At 43.8% G+C, this 13,800-nt stretch overlaps 1 protein-coding gene across 2 annotated transcripts in view; it reads left to right on the top strand.

The window, feature by feature from the left end:
- The first annotated feature begins 310 nt into the window (after positions 1-310).
- The window catches only part of LOC110504480 (cationic amino acid transporter 2), a 28,649-nt gene continuing 15,159 nt past the window's right edge, over positions 311-13,800 (top strand). The window contains exons 1-4 of one of the 2 annotated variants that reach the window (XM_036969850.2): positions 311-466; positions 828-861; positions 1,369-1,543; positions 8,461-8,662. In XM_036969850.2, the coding sequence (XP_036825745.2) occupies positions 1,376-1,543; positions 8,461-8,662 (370 nt within the window). In that variant the 5' untranslated portion in view covers positions 311-466; positions 828-861; positions 1,369-1,375. Of the gene's footprint in view, positions 467-827; positions 862-1,368; positions 1,544-8,460; positions 8,663-13,800 lie in introns of those variants that run through there. The other variant, XM_090220005.1, reaches the window with a different exon arrangement.

Raw genomic sequence — 13,800 nt, 5'->3', positions numbered from 1 at the left:
GTGCTGTTTTTCTCGCAAAGTGAGATATTGAATTTTTTTTTGACCCCTACCTTTTTGAGAAAAACAAATATTTATTGTTAAACAAAATCTCTTTCTCTGAGCAACTGTATTAGTATAAAATAAAATAATTTTCAAAATGTTTGGAGCACACAATATAGCTCAGTATATAGATTTTCTGCTCACCTTTAAACAGGGTGTCAGTCATTTCATACCCCACTGTATATATTCTCCTTCGAGATAGTGGCATTTAGCTAGCGGATCATTCTCTGGTTCATTCTTCCCCCTCGGTTTTTGTCCTCTCCAATGTAAGGAAGGAGGGAGCAGTGGCCCAACAGAACACCCAGTGGAGAGAGAGAGAGAGAGAGAGAGAGAGAGAGAGAGAGAGAGAGAGAGAGCTGAATGGAATGTCTCTGATTCTCAATGTTCCGTCTCAGAACACATGATAACATGGAACTTCTATCGTAAGGTGAGTACACATTCTATTGATTCACACACCTGCTATTAGATATTACATTCCTAATACATGTTTTTATGTGACATATCTGTTTAATTAACATGTGTTTTCATGACATAGCGTAAATATTTCCTTACATACTTGACTCATTTAGGTTTATCCCGTGGATAAAAGTTGTCAAGTTAAGTTTTGGCTAGAGTCGTGAGTCATGTGGCAGGTTTAGGGCGTAGTTATAGAGCCAGTGGGCATCAGGAGAAAAACGACAAGCAACAGTACTCTTCTGTCAGGCAGGTGATTAAGGAGGAGGCATAAAATAATTAAGTGATTGAAGGAAGGAATAATCAACACGGTCAATTGTCTCTCCTAAACACAGCACAGCTCTGTAACAGGGAATCACTCGCTAACAGGTAAGCAGACAAACAAATATTGATGTATTGATTATCTGGACAGAGTAATGATGGTTATTTTGGGCCGTTTTAAAAGAAGACTGCAAACTTGTCACCCAGTGGTGTGGAACTCATGGAGTTAGCGTGCCTCGTGTAAGAATGTCACTGATAGGGACAGTCCATGACGTAGCTTATGGATTTTACCGTGGACTTACAAAGAGCACGGTTTGCATGTAGAAGACTTCATGAAATACATGGAAACCGATCAAGGTTTATTGATTATGTTTCTGATATTATACCGCTGATCTTTCAAACTGTGGTAAAGACAGACAGCTTTAAATGCATTTTCTTCAATGTAACTTTTGATCTTATTAGAAAGTAATGTTCTTGAACATCATGTCGTCAGGAATGAGTCAGTGTTAGGGGTGACCCCCCCCTCGCTGATACCCTTTTCTCTCTCTACCTTCTCTCATTACACCCCCCCCCCCCCCCTCTCTTCCTCCCACAACCCCTGACCCCTGACCCCAGTAGAAGGATGACCTGCCACTCATTGAGCTCCTTTGTACGGAGCCTGTCCAGGAGAAAACCTCTGGAGCCCGAGGGAGAGGAGTCCACTTTCAACCGCTGTCTGACCACCCTGGACCTGGTGGCCCTAGGGGTGGGGAGTACCCTGGGGGCAGGGGTCTACGTTCTCTCTGGAGAGGCATGGATACATCTTCTTCTTAGTAAACTCATTTATTTTAATTTAACACTGTTGACTTGGTGGCCCTGGGGGGTGGGGATTGATTACCTAGGGGGCGATATATGGATACATCTCTGATTGTTGCACTTATCCTTTTATCCTCTTTTTTAACACTTACCTGTCAACACTTTTAATACTTTAATACTTAGCCATATGTAACACTTTAATGTAACACTTTAATGTAACACTTTAATATAACACTTTAATGTAACACTTTAATGTAACACTTTAATATAACACTTTAATGTAACACTTTAATGTAACACTTTAATGTAACACTTTAATGTAACACTTTAATATAACACTTTAATGTAACACTTTAATATAACACTTTAATGTAACACTTTAATATAACACTTTAATGTAACACTTTAATGTAACACTTTAATGTAACACTTTAATGTAACACTTTAATGTAACACTTTAATGTAACACTTTAATATAACACTTTAATATAACACTTTAATGTAACACTTTAATGTAACACTTTATCGTAACACTTTAATGTAACACTTTAATGTAACACTTTAATATAACACTTTAATGTAACACTTTAATGTAACACTTTAATGTAACACTTTAATATAACACTTTAATGTAACACTTTAATGTAACACTTTAATGTAACACTTTAATGTAACACTTTAATGTAACACTTTAATGTAAAACTTTAATATAACACTTTAATGTAACACTTTAATATAACACTTTAATATAACACTTTAATATAACACTTTAATATAACACTTTAATATAACACTTTAATGTAACACTTTAATATAACACTTTAATATAACACTTTAATGTAACACCTTAATGTAACACTTTAATGTAACACTTTAATGTAACACTTTAATATAACACTTTAATATAACACTTTAATGTAACACTTTAATATAACACTTTAATATAACACGAGCAGGAATTGTCTGCTGCTCGACATGCCGTTGAGACCCTGGCCACCCAAGTCTCCAACCTCACAGAACAGGTTCACCATCTCCGCCTCGATCCACCGGCCACTTCCAGGGCTTTCGAATCTCCGGAGCCCAGAATCAATAACCCGCCGTGTTACTCTGGGGAGCCCACTGAATGCCGCTCGTTCCTCACCCAGTGTGATATTGTGTTTTCTCTCCAGCCCAACACTTACTCCAGGAGCACTGCTCGTGTCGCCTACGTCATATCTCTCCTTACTGGACGGGCTCGTGAGTGGGGCACGGCAATCTGGGAGGCAAGGGCTGAGTGTACTAACCAGTATCAGGACTTTAAGGAGGAGATGATACAGGTTTTTGATCGATCTGTTTTTGGGGAGGAGGCTTCCAGGGCCCTGTCTTCCCTATGTCAAGGTAATCGATCCATAACAGACTACTCTATTGAGTTTCGCACTCTTGCTGCCTCCAGTGGCTGGAACGAGCCGGCTTTGCTCGCTCGTTTTCTGGAGGGTCTCCGCGCAGAGGTAAAGGATGAGATTCTCTCCCGGGAGGTTCCTTCCAGCGTGGATTCCTTGATTGAACTCGCTATTCGCATTGAGCGACGGGTTGATCTTCGTCACCGAGCTCGTGGAAAGGAGCTCGCGTTCTCCGTTGCCCCCCTCTCCGCATCACTACCATCTTCCTCTGCCGGCTCGGGTGCTGAGCCTATGCAGCTGGGAGGTATCCGCATCTCGACTAAGGAGAGGGAACGGAGAATCACCAACCGCCTCTGTCTCTATTGCGGTTCTGCTGGTCATTTTGTCACTTCATGTCCAGTAAAAGCCAGAGCTCATCAGGAAGCGAAGGGCTACTGGTGAGCGCTACTACTCCTGTCTCTCCTTCAAGATCCTGCACTACCTTGTCGGTCCATCTACGCTGGACCGGTTCGTCAGCTTCCTGCAGTGCCTTAATAGACTCTGGGGCGGAGGGCTGTTTTATGGACGAGACCTGGGCTCGGGAACATGACATTCCTCTCAGACAGTTAAGGGAGTCCACGGCCTTGTTCGCCCTGGATGGTAGTCCTCTCCCCAGGATTCAGCGTGAGACGCTACCTTTAACCCTCACTGTTTCTGGTAATCATAGCGAAACCATTTATTTTTTAATTTTTCGTTCACCTTTTACACCTGTTGTTTTGGGCCATCCCTGGCTAGTTTGTCATAATCCTTCCATTAATTGGTCTAGTAATTCTATCCTCTCCTGGAACGTCTCTTGTCATGTGAAATGTTTAATGTCTGCTATCCCTCCTGTTTCCTCTGTCTCTTCTTCACAGGAGGAGCCTGGTGATTTGACAGGGGTGCCGGAGGAATATCACGATCTGCGCACGGTGTTCAGTCGGTCCAGGGCCACCTCTCTTCCCCCACACCGGTCGCATGATTGTAGTATTGATCTCCTTCCGGGAACCACTCCCCCCCGGGGTAGACTATACTCTCTGTCGGCTCCCGAACGTAAGGCTCTCGAAGATTATTTGTCTGTAGCTCTTGCCGCCGGTACCATAGTCCCCTCCTCCTCTCCCGCCGGAGCGGGGTTTTTTTTTGTTAAGAAGAAGGACGGGTCCCTGCGCCCCTGCATAGATTATCGAGGGCTGAATGACATAACAGTGAAGAATCGTTATCCGCTTCCTCTTATGTCTTCAGCCTTCGAGATCCTGCAGGGAGCCAGGTTTTTCACTAAGTTGGACCTTCGTAACGCTTACCATCTCGTGCGCATCAGGGAGGGGGACGAGTGGAAGACGGCGTTTAACACTCCGTTAGGGCACTTTGAATACCGGGTTCTTCCTTTCGGCCTCGCTAACGCTCCAGCTGTCTTTCAGGCATTAGTCAATGATGTCCTGAGAGACATGCTGAACATCTTTGTTTTCGTTTACCTTGACGATATCCTGATTTTTTCACCGTCACTCCAGATTCATGTTCAGCACGTTCGACGTGTCCTCCAGCGCCTTTTAGAGAATTGTCTTTTTGTGAAGGCTGAGAAGTGCTCTTTTCATGCCTCCTCCGTCACATTTCTCGGTTCTGTTATTTCCGCTGAAGGCATTAAGATGGATCCCGCTAAGGTCCAAGCTGTCATTGATTGGCCCGTCCCTAAGTCACGCGTCGAGCTGCAGCGCTTTCTCGGCTTCGCGAACTTCTATCGTCGTTTCATCCGTAATTTCGGTCAGGTGGCAGCTCCTCTCACAGCCCTTACTTCTGTCAAGACGTGCTTTAAGTGGTCCGTTTCCGCCCAGGGAGCTTTTGATCTCCTCAAGAATCGTTTTACATCCGCACCTATCCTTGTTACACCTGACGTCACTAGACAGTTCGTTGTCGAGGTTGACGCGTCAGAGGTGGGCGTGGGAGCCATTCTTTCTCAGCGCTCCCTCTCTGACGACAAGGTCCACCCTTGCGCGTATTTTTCTCATCGCCTGTCGCCGTCGGAACGTAACTATGATGTGGGAAACCGCGAACTGCTCGCCATCCGCTTAGCCCTAGGCGAATAGCGACAGTGTTTGGAGGGGGCGACCGTTCCTTTTGTCGTTTGGACTGACCATAGGAACCTTGAGTACATCCGTTCTGCCAAACGACTTAATGCGCGTCAGGCGCGCTGGGCGCTGTTTTTCGCTCGTTACGAGTTCGTGATTTCTTATCGTCCGGGCTCTAAGAACACCAAGCCTGATGCTTTATCTCGTCTCTTCAGTTCTTCAGTAGCCTCCACTGACCCCGAGGGGATTCTCCCTGAGGGGCGTGTTGTCGGGTTGACTGTCTGGGGAATTGAGAGGCAGGTAAAGCAAGCACTCACTCAAACTCCGTCGCCGCGCGCTTGTCCTAGGAACCTTCTTTTCGTTCCCGTTCCTACTCGTCTGGCCGTTCTTCAGTGGGCTCACTCTGCCAAGTTAGCCGGCCATCCTGGCGTTCGGGGTACGCTTGCTTCCATTCGCCAGCGTTTTTGGTGGCCCACCCGGGAGCATGACACGCGTCGCTTCGTGGCTGCTTGTTCGGTCTGCGCGCAGACTAAGTCCGGTAACTCCCCTCCTGCCGGCCGTCTCAGGCCGCTTCCCATTCCCTCTCGACCGTGGTCTCACATCGCCTTAGATTTTGTCACCGGACTGCCTTCGTCAGCGGGGAAGACTGTTATTCTTACGGTTGTCGACAGGTTCTCTAAGGCGGCTCATTTTATTCCCCTTGCTAAGCTTCCTTCTGCTAAAGAGACGGCACAAATCATCATCGAGAATGTTTTCAGAATTCATGGCCTTCCGTCAGACGTCGTTTCGGACAGAGGTCCGCAATTCACGTCTCAATTTTGGAGGGAGTTTTGCCGTTTGATTGGGGCTTCCGTCAGTCTCTCTTCCGGCTTTCACCCCCAGTCTAACGGTCAAGCAGAACGGGCCAATCAGACTATTGGTCGCATCTTACGCAGTCTTTCTTTTCGCAACCCTGCGTCTTGGTCAGAACAGCTCCCCTGGGCAGAATACGCCCACAACTCGCTTCCTTCGTCTGCGACCGGGCTATCTCCTTTTCAGAGTAGCCTCGGGTACCAGCCTCCGCTGTTCTCATCTCAGTTCGCCGAGTCCAGCGTCCCCTCCGCTCAGGCTTTTGTCCAACGTTGCGAGCGCACCTGGAAGAGGGTCAGGTCTGCACTTTGCCGTTATAGGGCGCAGACTGTGAGAGCTGCTAATAAGCGTAGAACTAAGAGTCCTAGATATTGTCGCGGTCAGAGAGTTTGGCTCTCCACTCAGAACCTTCCCCTTAAGACCGCTTCTCGCAAGTTGACCCCGCGGTTCATTGGTCCGTTCCGTATTTCTCGGATCATTAATCCTGTCGCAGTGCGACTTCTTCTTCCGCGATATCTTCGTCGCGTCCACCCGGTCTTCCATGTCTCCTGTGTCAAGCCCGTTCTTCGCGCCCCCGCTCGTCTTCCCCCCCCCCCCCATCCTTGTCGAGGGCACACCCATCTACAGGGTCCGTAGGATTTTGGACATGCGTCCTCGGGGCCGTGGTCATCAGTACCTAGTAGATTGGGAGGGGTACGGTCCTGAGGAGAGGAGTTGGGTTCCCTCTCGGGACGTGCTGGACCGTGCGCTGATCGATGATTTCCTCCGTTGCCGCCAGGTTTCCTCCTCGAGTGCGCCAGGAGGCGCTCGGTGAGTGGGGGGGTACTGTCATGTATTGTCATGTTGTGTCTTGTTTCTGTCCTTTCCCTTCACCCTGTCTCCCTCTGCTGGTCGTTATTAGGTTACCTTTTCTCCCCCTCTTTCCCCCAGCTGTTCCTTGTCTCCTCCTAACTACCTCGTCACCCCTTTTCCCACCTGTTCCCTTTTTCCCTCTGATTAGTCCTCTATTTCTCTCTCTGTTTTTGTTCCTGTCTTTGTCGGATTCTTGTTTGTGTTTTTCATGCCTGAACCAGACTATCGTCATGTTTGCTGCAACCTTGTCCTGTCCTGTCGGAATCTGCCGGTCCATCTGAGCCTACCTATGTTTTGTTATTAAAGAAGTTCTGTTTACGTTAATTCGCTTTTGGGTCCTCATTCACGCACCGTAACAGTAACACTTTAATGTTTCACTTGAATGTAAGAATTCTACGTAACACTTTATTGTAACACTTTATTGTAACACTTTATCGTAACACTTTATTGTAACACTTTAATGTAACACTTTAATGTAACACTTTAATGTAACAATTTAATGTTTCACTTGAATGTAAGAATTCTACGTAACACTTTATTGTAACACTTTATCGTAAAACTTTAACCTAACATTTAACCTAACCATGTCATGAGTATATCAGGGCCACCTATTGAGATGTGCCTTTTGTTCAGTAAAACAAATCAAATCAAATTTTATTTGTCACATGTGCCGAATACAACAGGTGTAGGTAGACCTTACAGGGAAATAATTACTTACAATCCAGTAACCAACAATGCAGTTTTAAGACAAATAAGTGTTAAGTAAAAAATAAGAAATAAAATTTACAAATAATTAAAGAGCAGCATAACAACAATAACAATAGCGAAGATATATACAGGGTATTACGGTACTGAGTCAATGTGGAGGATATATACAGGGGGGTACCGGTACAGAGTCAATGTGGAGGCTATATACAGGGGGTACCGGTACAGAGTCAATGTGGAGGCTATATACAGGGGGTACCGGTACAGAGTCAATGTGGAGGATATATACAGTGGGTACCGGTACAGAGTCAATGTGGAAGATATATACAGTGGGTACCGGTACAGAGTCAATGTGGAAGATATATACAGGGGGCACCGGTACAGAGTCAATGTGGAGGCTATATACAGGGGGTACCGGTACAGAGTCAATGTGGAGGCTATATACAGGGGGTACCGGTACAGAGTCAATGTGGAGGCTATATACAGGGGGTACCGGTACAGAGTCAATGTGGAGGCTATATACAGGGGGTACCGGTATAGAGTCAATGTGCGGGGGCACCGGTTAGTCGAGGTAATCGAGGTAATAGGTACAGTACATGTAGGTTAACGTTAACGTGACTATGCATAGATGATAAACAGAGAATAGCAGTGTAAAAGAGGAGGGACTTCATTTGTTTTTGAAAAACTTACCCCAACCAGTGATACACTTCCTCGTTCTCGCTGTGCAGTACGGGTGCTCCGGAAATAACCAAATATGTCAAACGCTTTCAGTATAGTGATGCAGGTCTCCAGAAGGTGTACACATGAAATTGTAAATAATGCACAATGAGGATGGGGAAGTGAATTGTTGTTTGTGGTAAGTGAAAATACAAAAATGAAATCGCAAAAACAGTGTCTGGACCTTTCTCTAATATTTTAGGGAGTTTCCCTAGCCACTGGGCTTCTGCATCTGCATTGCTTGCTCTTTAGGGTTTTGGCCTTGTATCTGGAAACTGCTGATGTAAAAAGGGATTTATAAAATCGATTTAATTGATAATGACATCTATTAGGTTGCTAGGACGTCGTCAGGTCCCAGCATCATCATATCCTTCTTCATCGCTGCCGTGGCCTCCATCTTTGCCGGCTTGTGCTACGCTGAGTTCGGGGCCCGCGTCCCCAAAACGGGGTCTGCGTATCTGTACAGCTATGTGACGGTGGGAGAGCTACTGGCGTTTATTACCGGATGGAATCTGTTGCTGTCCTACGTCATAGGTAAGATACAACTGCATACTACTTCAGTCTACTTCAGGAGTTTTCCTAACTATGATTTTGGGAGTGAACTATTCCTATTTGATCTACTCTCACAGGCCAGTTTATTAGGCACGCCACCCCATTCACGAAAATGTATTTCTCCTATAGACAGTCACGTGGCTGTGGCTTGGCATTCAGTTACTGATCGATTGAACGTTAGAATGGGCAAAACGTGTGACCTAAGCGACTTTGATAATGTTATGATCGTCGGTGCCAGGTGCGCCGGACTCAGTATCTCAGAAACAGCCACCCTCCTGAGCTTTTCACGCACGACAGTGTCTAGGGTTTACCAAGAAGGATGCAACAAACACAAAACATCCAGTCAGAGGCAGTCCTGTGGGTGAAAATAGCTTGTTGATGAGAGAGGTCAAAGGAGAATGGCAAGAATCATGCAAGGATACAAAGTGAGAAAAATAAAGATCCTGTCCAAATATAAAGATCCAGTCCATTTAAAGAATTGTAGGCCCCTTAAACTTCAGTGTTGTAATGCAAAATTTCGAGCAAAATGTATAGCACGTAGAATTAAAAAAGTATTGTCGGACATTATTCATTCTAATCAGACAGGTTTTTTACATGGATGATACATTGGAGATAATATAAGGCAAGTACCAGAAACAAAAAAACACTATAAAAAATCTGGGAATCCAGGCCTGCTCTTCGTAGCAGACTTTGAAAGGGCTTTCGATTAAGTACGACTGGAGTTTATATAGAAATGCCTGGAACATTTACTTATATCTCTTATAAATCTCTTATAAAATGGGTTAAAATCATGTATAGTTACCCTAGGTGTAAAATAGTATAGAATGACTACTTCTCAGAAAGGTTTAAACTGTCAAGAGGAGTAAAACAAGGTTGTCCACTATCTCCATATCTATTTATTGTGGCCATCTTTAGCTTTTCAAATCAGATCCAACAATAATATCAAGGGAATAGAAATCCAGGGCTTAAAAACAAAGGTGTCATTATACGCTGATGATTCACGTTTTCTTTTAAATCCACAATTAGAATCTCCCCACAGCCTCATAGAGGATCTAGATACTTTTTCGAACCTCTCTGGATGACAACCAGACTATGATCAGTTTATTATGTATCGGATTTCACAACAATACTACTTTTACATTACCGCGTAGTTTACCAATAAAATGGTCTGGTGGTGACGTGGACATACTCGGTATACATATCCTGAAAGAAAGAAAGGATCTCATTACAATACGTTTTAAGAGAACGTTTGCAAAAAAATGGATAAGATCTTGTTACCATGGAAAGGAAAACACCTGTCCATTTGTGGAAAAATCACCCTGATTAACTCTAGTCATATCCCAGTTTACCCTGATTAACTCTTTAGTCATATCCCAGTTGACCCTGATTAACTCTCTAGTCATATCCCAGTTTACCCTGATTAACTCTTTAGTCATATCCCAGTTTACCTTGATTAACTCTCTAGTCATATCCCAGTTTACCCTGATTAACTCTCTAGTCATATCCCAGTTTACCCTGATTAACTATTTAGTCATATCCCAGTTTACCCTGATTAACTCTCTAGTCATATCCCAGTTTACCCTGATTAACTCTCTAGTCATATCTCAGTTTACCCTGATTAACTCTTTAGTCACATCCCAGTTTACCCTGATTAACTATTTAGTCATATCCCAGTTTACCTTGATTAACTCTCTAGTCATATCCCAGTTTACCCTGATTAACTCTCTAGTCATATCCCAGTTTACCCTGATTAACTCTTTAGTCACATCCCAGTTTACCCTGATTAACTATTTAGTCATATCCCAGTTTACCCTGATTAACTCTTCAGTCATATCCCAGTTTACTCTGATTAACTCTTTAGTCACATCCCAGTTTACCCTGATTAACTCTAGTCATATCCCAGTTTACCCTGATTAACTCTCTAGTCATATCCCAGTTTACCCTGATTAACTCTTTAGTCATATCCCAGTTTACCCTGATTAACTCTTTAGTCATATCCCAGTTTACCTTGATTAACTCTCTAGTCATATCCCAGTTTACCCTGATTAACTCTCTAGTCATATCCCAGTTTACCCTGATTAACTATTTAGTCATATCCCAGTTTACCCTGATTAACTCTTTAGTCACATCCCAGTTTACCCTGATTAACTATTTAGTCATATCCCAGTTTACCTTGATTAACTCTTTAGTCACATCCCAGTTTACCCTGATTAACTATTTAGTCACATCCCAGTTTACCCTGATTAACTATTTAGTCATATCCCAGTTTACCCTGATTAACTCTTTAGTCACATCCGAGTTTACCCTGATGAACTATTTAGTCATATCCCAGTTTACCTTGATTAACTCTTTAGTCACATCCCAGTTTACCCTGATTAACTATTTAGTCACATCCCAGTTTACCCTGATTAACTCTTTAGTCATATCCCAGTTTACCCCGATTAACTATTAAGTCACATCCCAGTTTACCCTGATTAACTATTAAGTCATATCCCAGTTTACCCTGATTAACTATTAAGTCATATCCCAGTTTACCCTGATTAACTATTAAGTCATATCCCAGTTTACCCTGATTAACTATTAAGTCACATCCCAGTTTACCCTGATTAACTATTTAGTCACATCCCAGTTTACCCTGATTAACTCTTTAGTCACATCCGAGTTTACCCTGATGAACTATTTAGTCATATCCCAGTTTACCTTGATTAACTCTTTAGTCACATCCCAGTTTACCCTGATTAACTATTTAGTCACATCCCAGTTTACCCTGATTAACTCTTTAGTCATATCCCAGTTTACCCTGATTAACTATTAAGTCACATCCCAGTTTACCCTGATTAACTCTTTAGTCATATCCCAGTTTACCCTGATTAACTATTTAGTCATATTGTCAGAGTAACAAAGAGATAAGAGTAACAATCACTGATTTACTCAATCCAAAACATAACAAAATCCCGTTCCAAACCAGGACAAAACAAGACTCAAAATACAACACACCGGAATACACGAAAGACAATCACGCACAAAACAGAAAGGGAAACCAGAGGGTTAAATAAGGAACATCATTATGAGATGGGGAACCAGGTGTGTAAAACAGACAAAACAAAAGGAAAAATGAAACATGGATCGGTGGAGTTTCAACCAGGAGGTGCTACTGTGCTCTTAAAAACAACCCCACAGCAGTTAAGTTAGCTGATAATTAAGAGCCTAGATAGTTGGAGTCATTTACCTAAGGTTAACCAATCACATTTTTGCCTAGACTTAACCAATCACATTTTTGCCTAGACTTAACCAATCACATTTTTGCCTAGACTTAACCAATCACATTTATATCTACCCTCTAGGGCGCTCTCTGCGCTCTGGGTATGTATGATATGACACAACACAGTAAAATTATGATTCAAAATGAACTCTCTTCTCTTACCGTTATCTTCTCAGGGATGTTTTTTTATATATATATATTTTTTAACCTTTATTTATTTATGAACAATGATGACCTAGGAACAGTGGGTTAACTGCCTTGTTCAGGGGCAGAACGACAGATTTTTTACCTTGTCAGCTCGGGGATCCAACGCTCTAACCACTAGGCTACCTGCCACCCCATCTGTATGACACTACGTGATAAAACGATGAGTACTGATTGATGGATTGACTGTGTAGCACTTTACACACGTCTCTATATATGGTTCGAAGATGAAAAACGCCTAAATTGGAACGTAGTGGGCTGTACTATTCTGAATGGCGTTTTGACTGATAGCACCTCTTGACTGATAGCACCTCTTGACTGATAGCACCTCTTGACTGATAGTACCTCTTGACTGATAGCACCTCTTGACTGATAGCACCGCTTGACTGATAGCACCTCTTGACTGATAGCACGGCTTGACTGATAGCACCTCTTGACTGATAGCACCTCTTGACTGATAGCACCGCTTGACTGATAGCACCGCTTGACTGATAGCACATCATTACTGATAGCACCGCTTGACTGATAGCACTGCTTGACTGATAGCACCTCTTGACTGATAGCACCGCTTGACTGATAGCACAGCTTGACTGGTAGCACATCATTACTGATAGCACCGCTTGACTGATAGCACTGCTTGACTGATAGCACCTCTTGACTGATAGCACCGCTTGACTGATAGCACTGCTTGACTGATAGCACCTCTTGACTGATAGCACCGCTTGACTGATAGCACCTCTTGACTGATAGCACGGCTTGACTGATAGCACCTCTTGACTGATAGCACCTCTTGACTGATAGCACCGCTTGACTGATAGCACCGCTTGACTGATAGCACATCATTACTGATAGCACCGCTTGACTGATAGCACTGCTTGACTGATAGCACCTCTTGACTGATAGCACCGCTTGACTGATAGCACAGCTTGACTGGTAGCACATCATTACTGATAGCACCGCTTGACTGATAGCACCGCTTGACTGATAGCACCTCTTGACTGATAGCACCTCTTGACCGATAGCACCTCTTGACTGATAGCACCTCTTGACTGATAGCACCGCTTGACTGATAGCACCTCTTGACTGATAGCACGGCTTGACTGATAGCACCTCTTGACTGATAGCACCTCTTGACTGATAGCACCGCTTGACTGATAGCACCGCTTGACTGATAGCACATCATTACTGATAGCACCGCTTGACTGATAGCACTGCTTGACTGATAGCACTGCTTGACTGATAGCACCTCTTGACTGATAGCACCGCTTGACTGATAGCACCGCTTGACTGGTAGCACATCATTACTGATAGCACCGCTTGACTGATAGCACCTCTTGACTGATAGCACCTCTTGACCGATAGCACCTCTTGACTGATAGCACCTCTTGACTGATAGCACTGCTTGACTGATAGCACTGCTTGACTGATAGCACCGCTTGACTGATAGCACCGCTTGACTGATAGCACCTCTTGACTGATAGCACCTCTTGACCGATAGCACTGCTTGACCGATAGCACCGCTTGACCGATAGCACCGCTTGACCGATAGCACTGCATGCAACAAGACGTTTTTTCCCTCATTTTCTTCTGCTAATTGGGTAACTTTTGCAAAAAGAAAATCTGTCTGAGTTGAGGGAAATTCTGTAAATTAAAA

This window comes from Oncorhynchus mykiss, chromosome 25 (genome assembly GCF_057628025.1).
Source record: "Oncorhynchus mykiss isolate SJ-2025 chromosome 25, ASM5762802v1, whole genome shotgun sequence".
Taxonomy (NCBI): domain Eukaryota; kingdom Metazoa; phylum Chordata; class Actinopteri; order Salmoniformes; family Salmonidae; genus Oncorhynchus; species Oncorhynchus mykiss.
The sequence above is the reverse complement of the archived record's forward strand: the minus strand, read 5'-3'. Positions and strand labels throughout refer to the sequence as shown.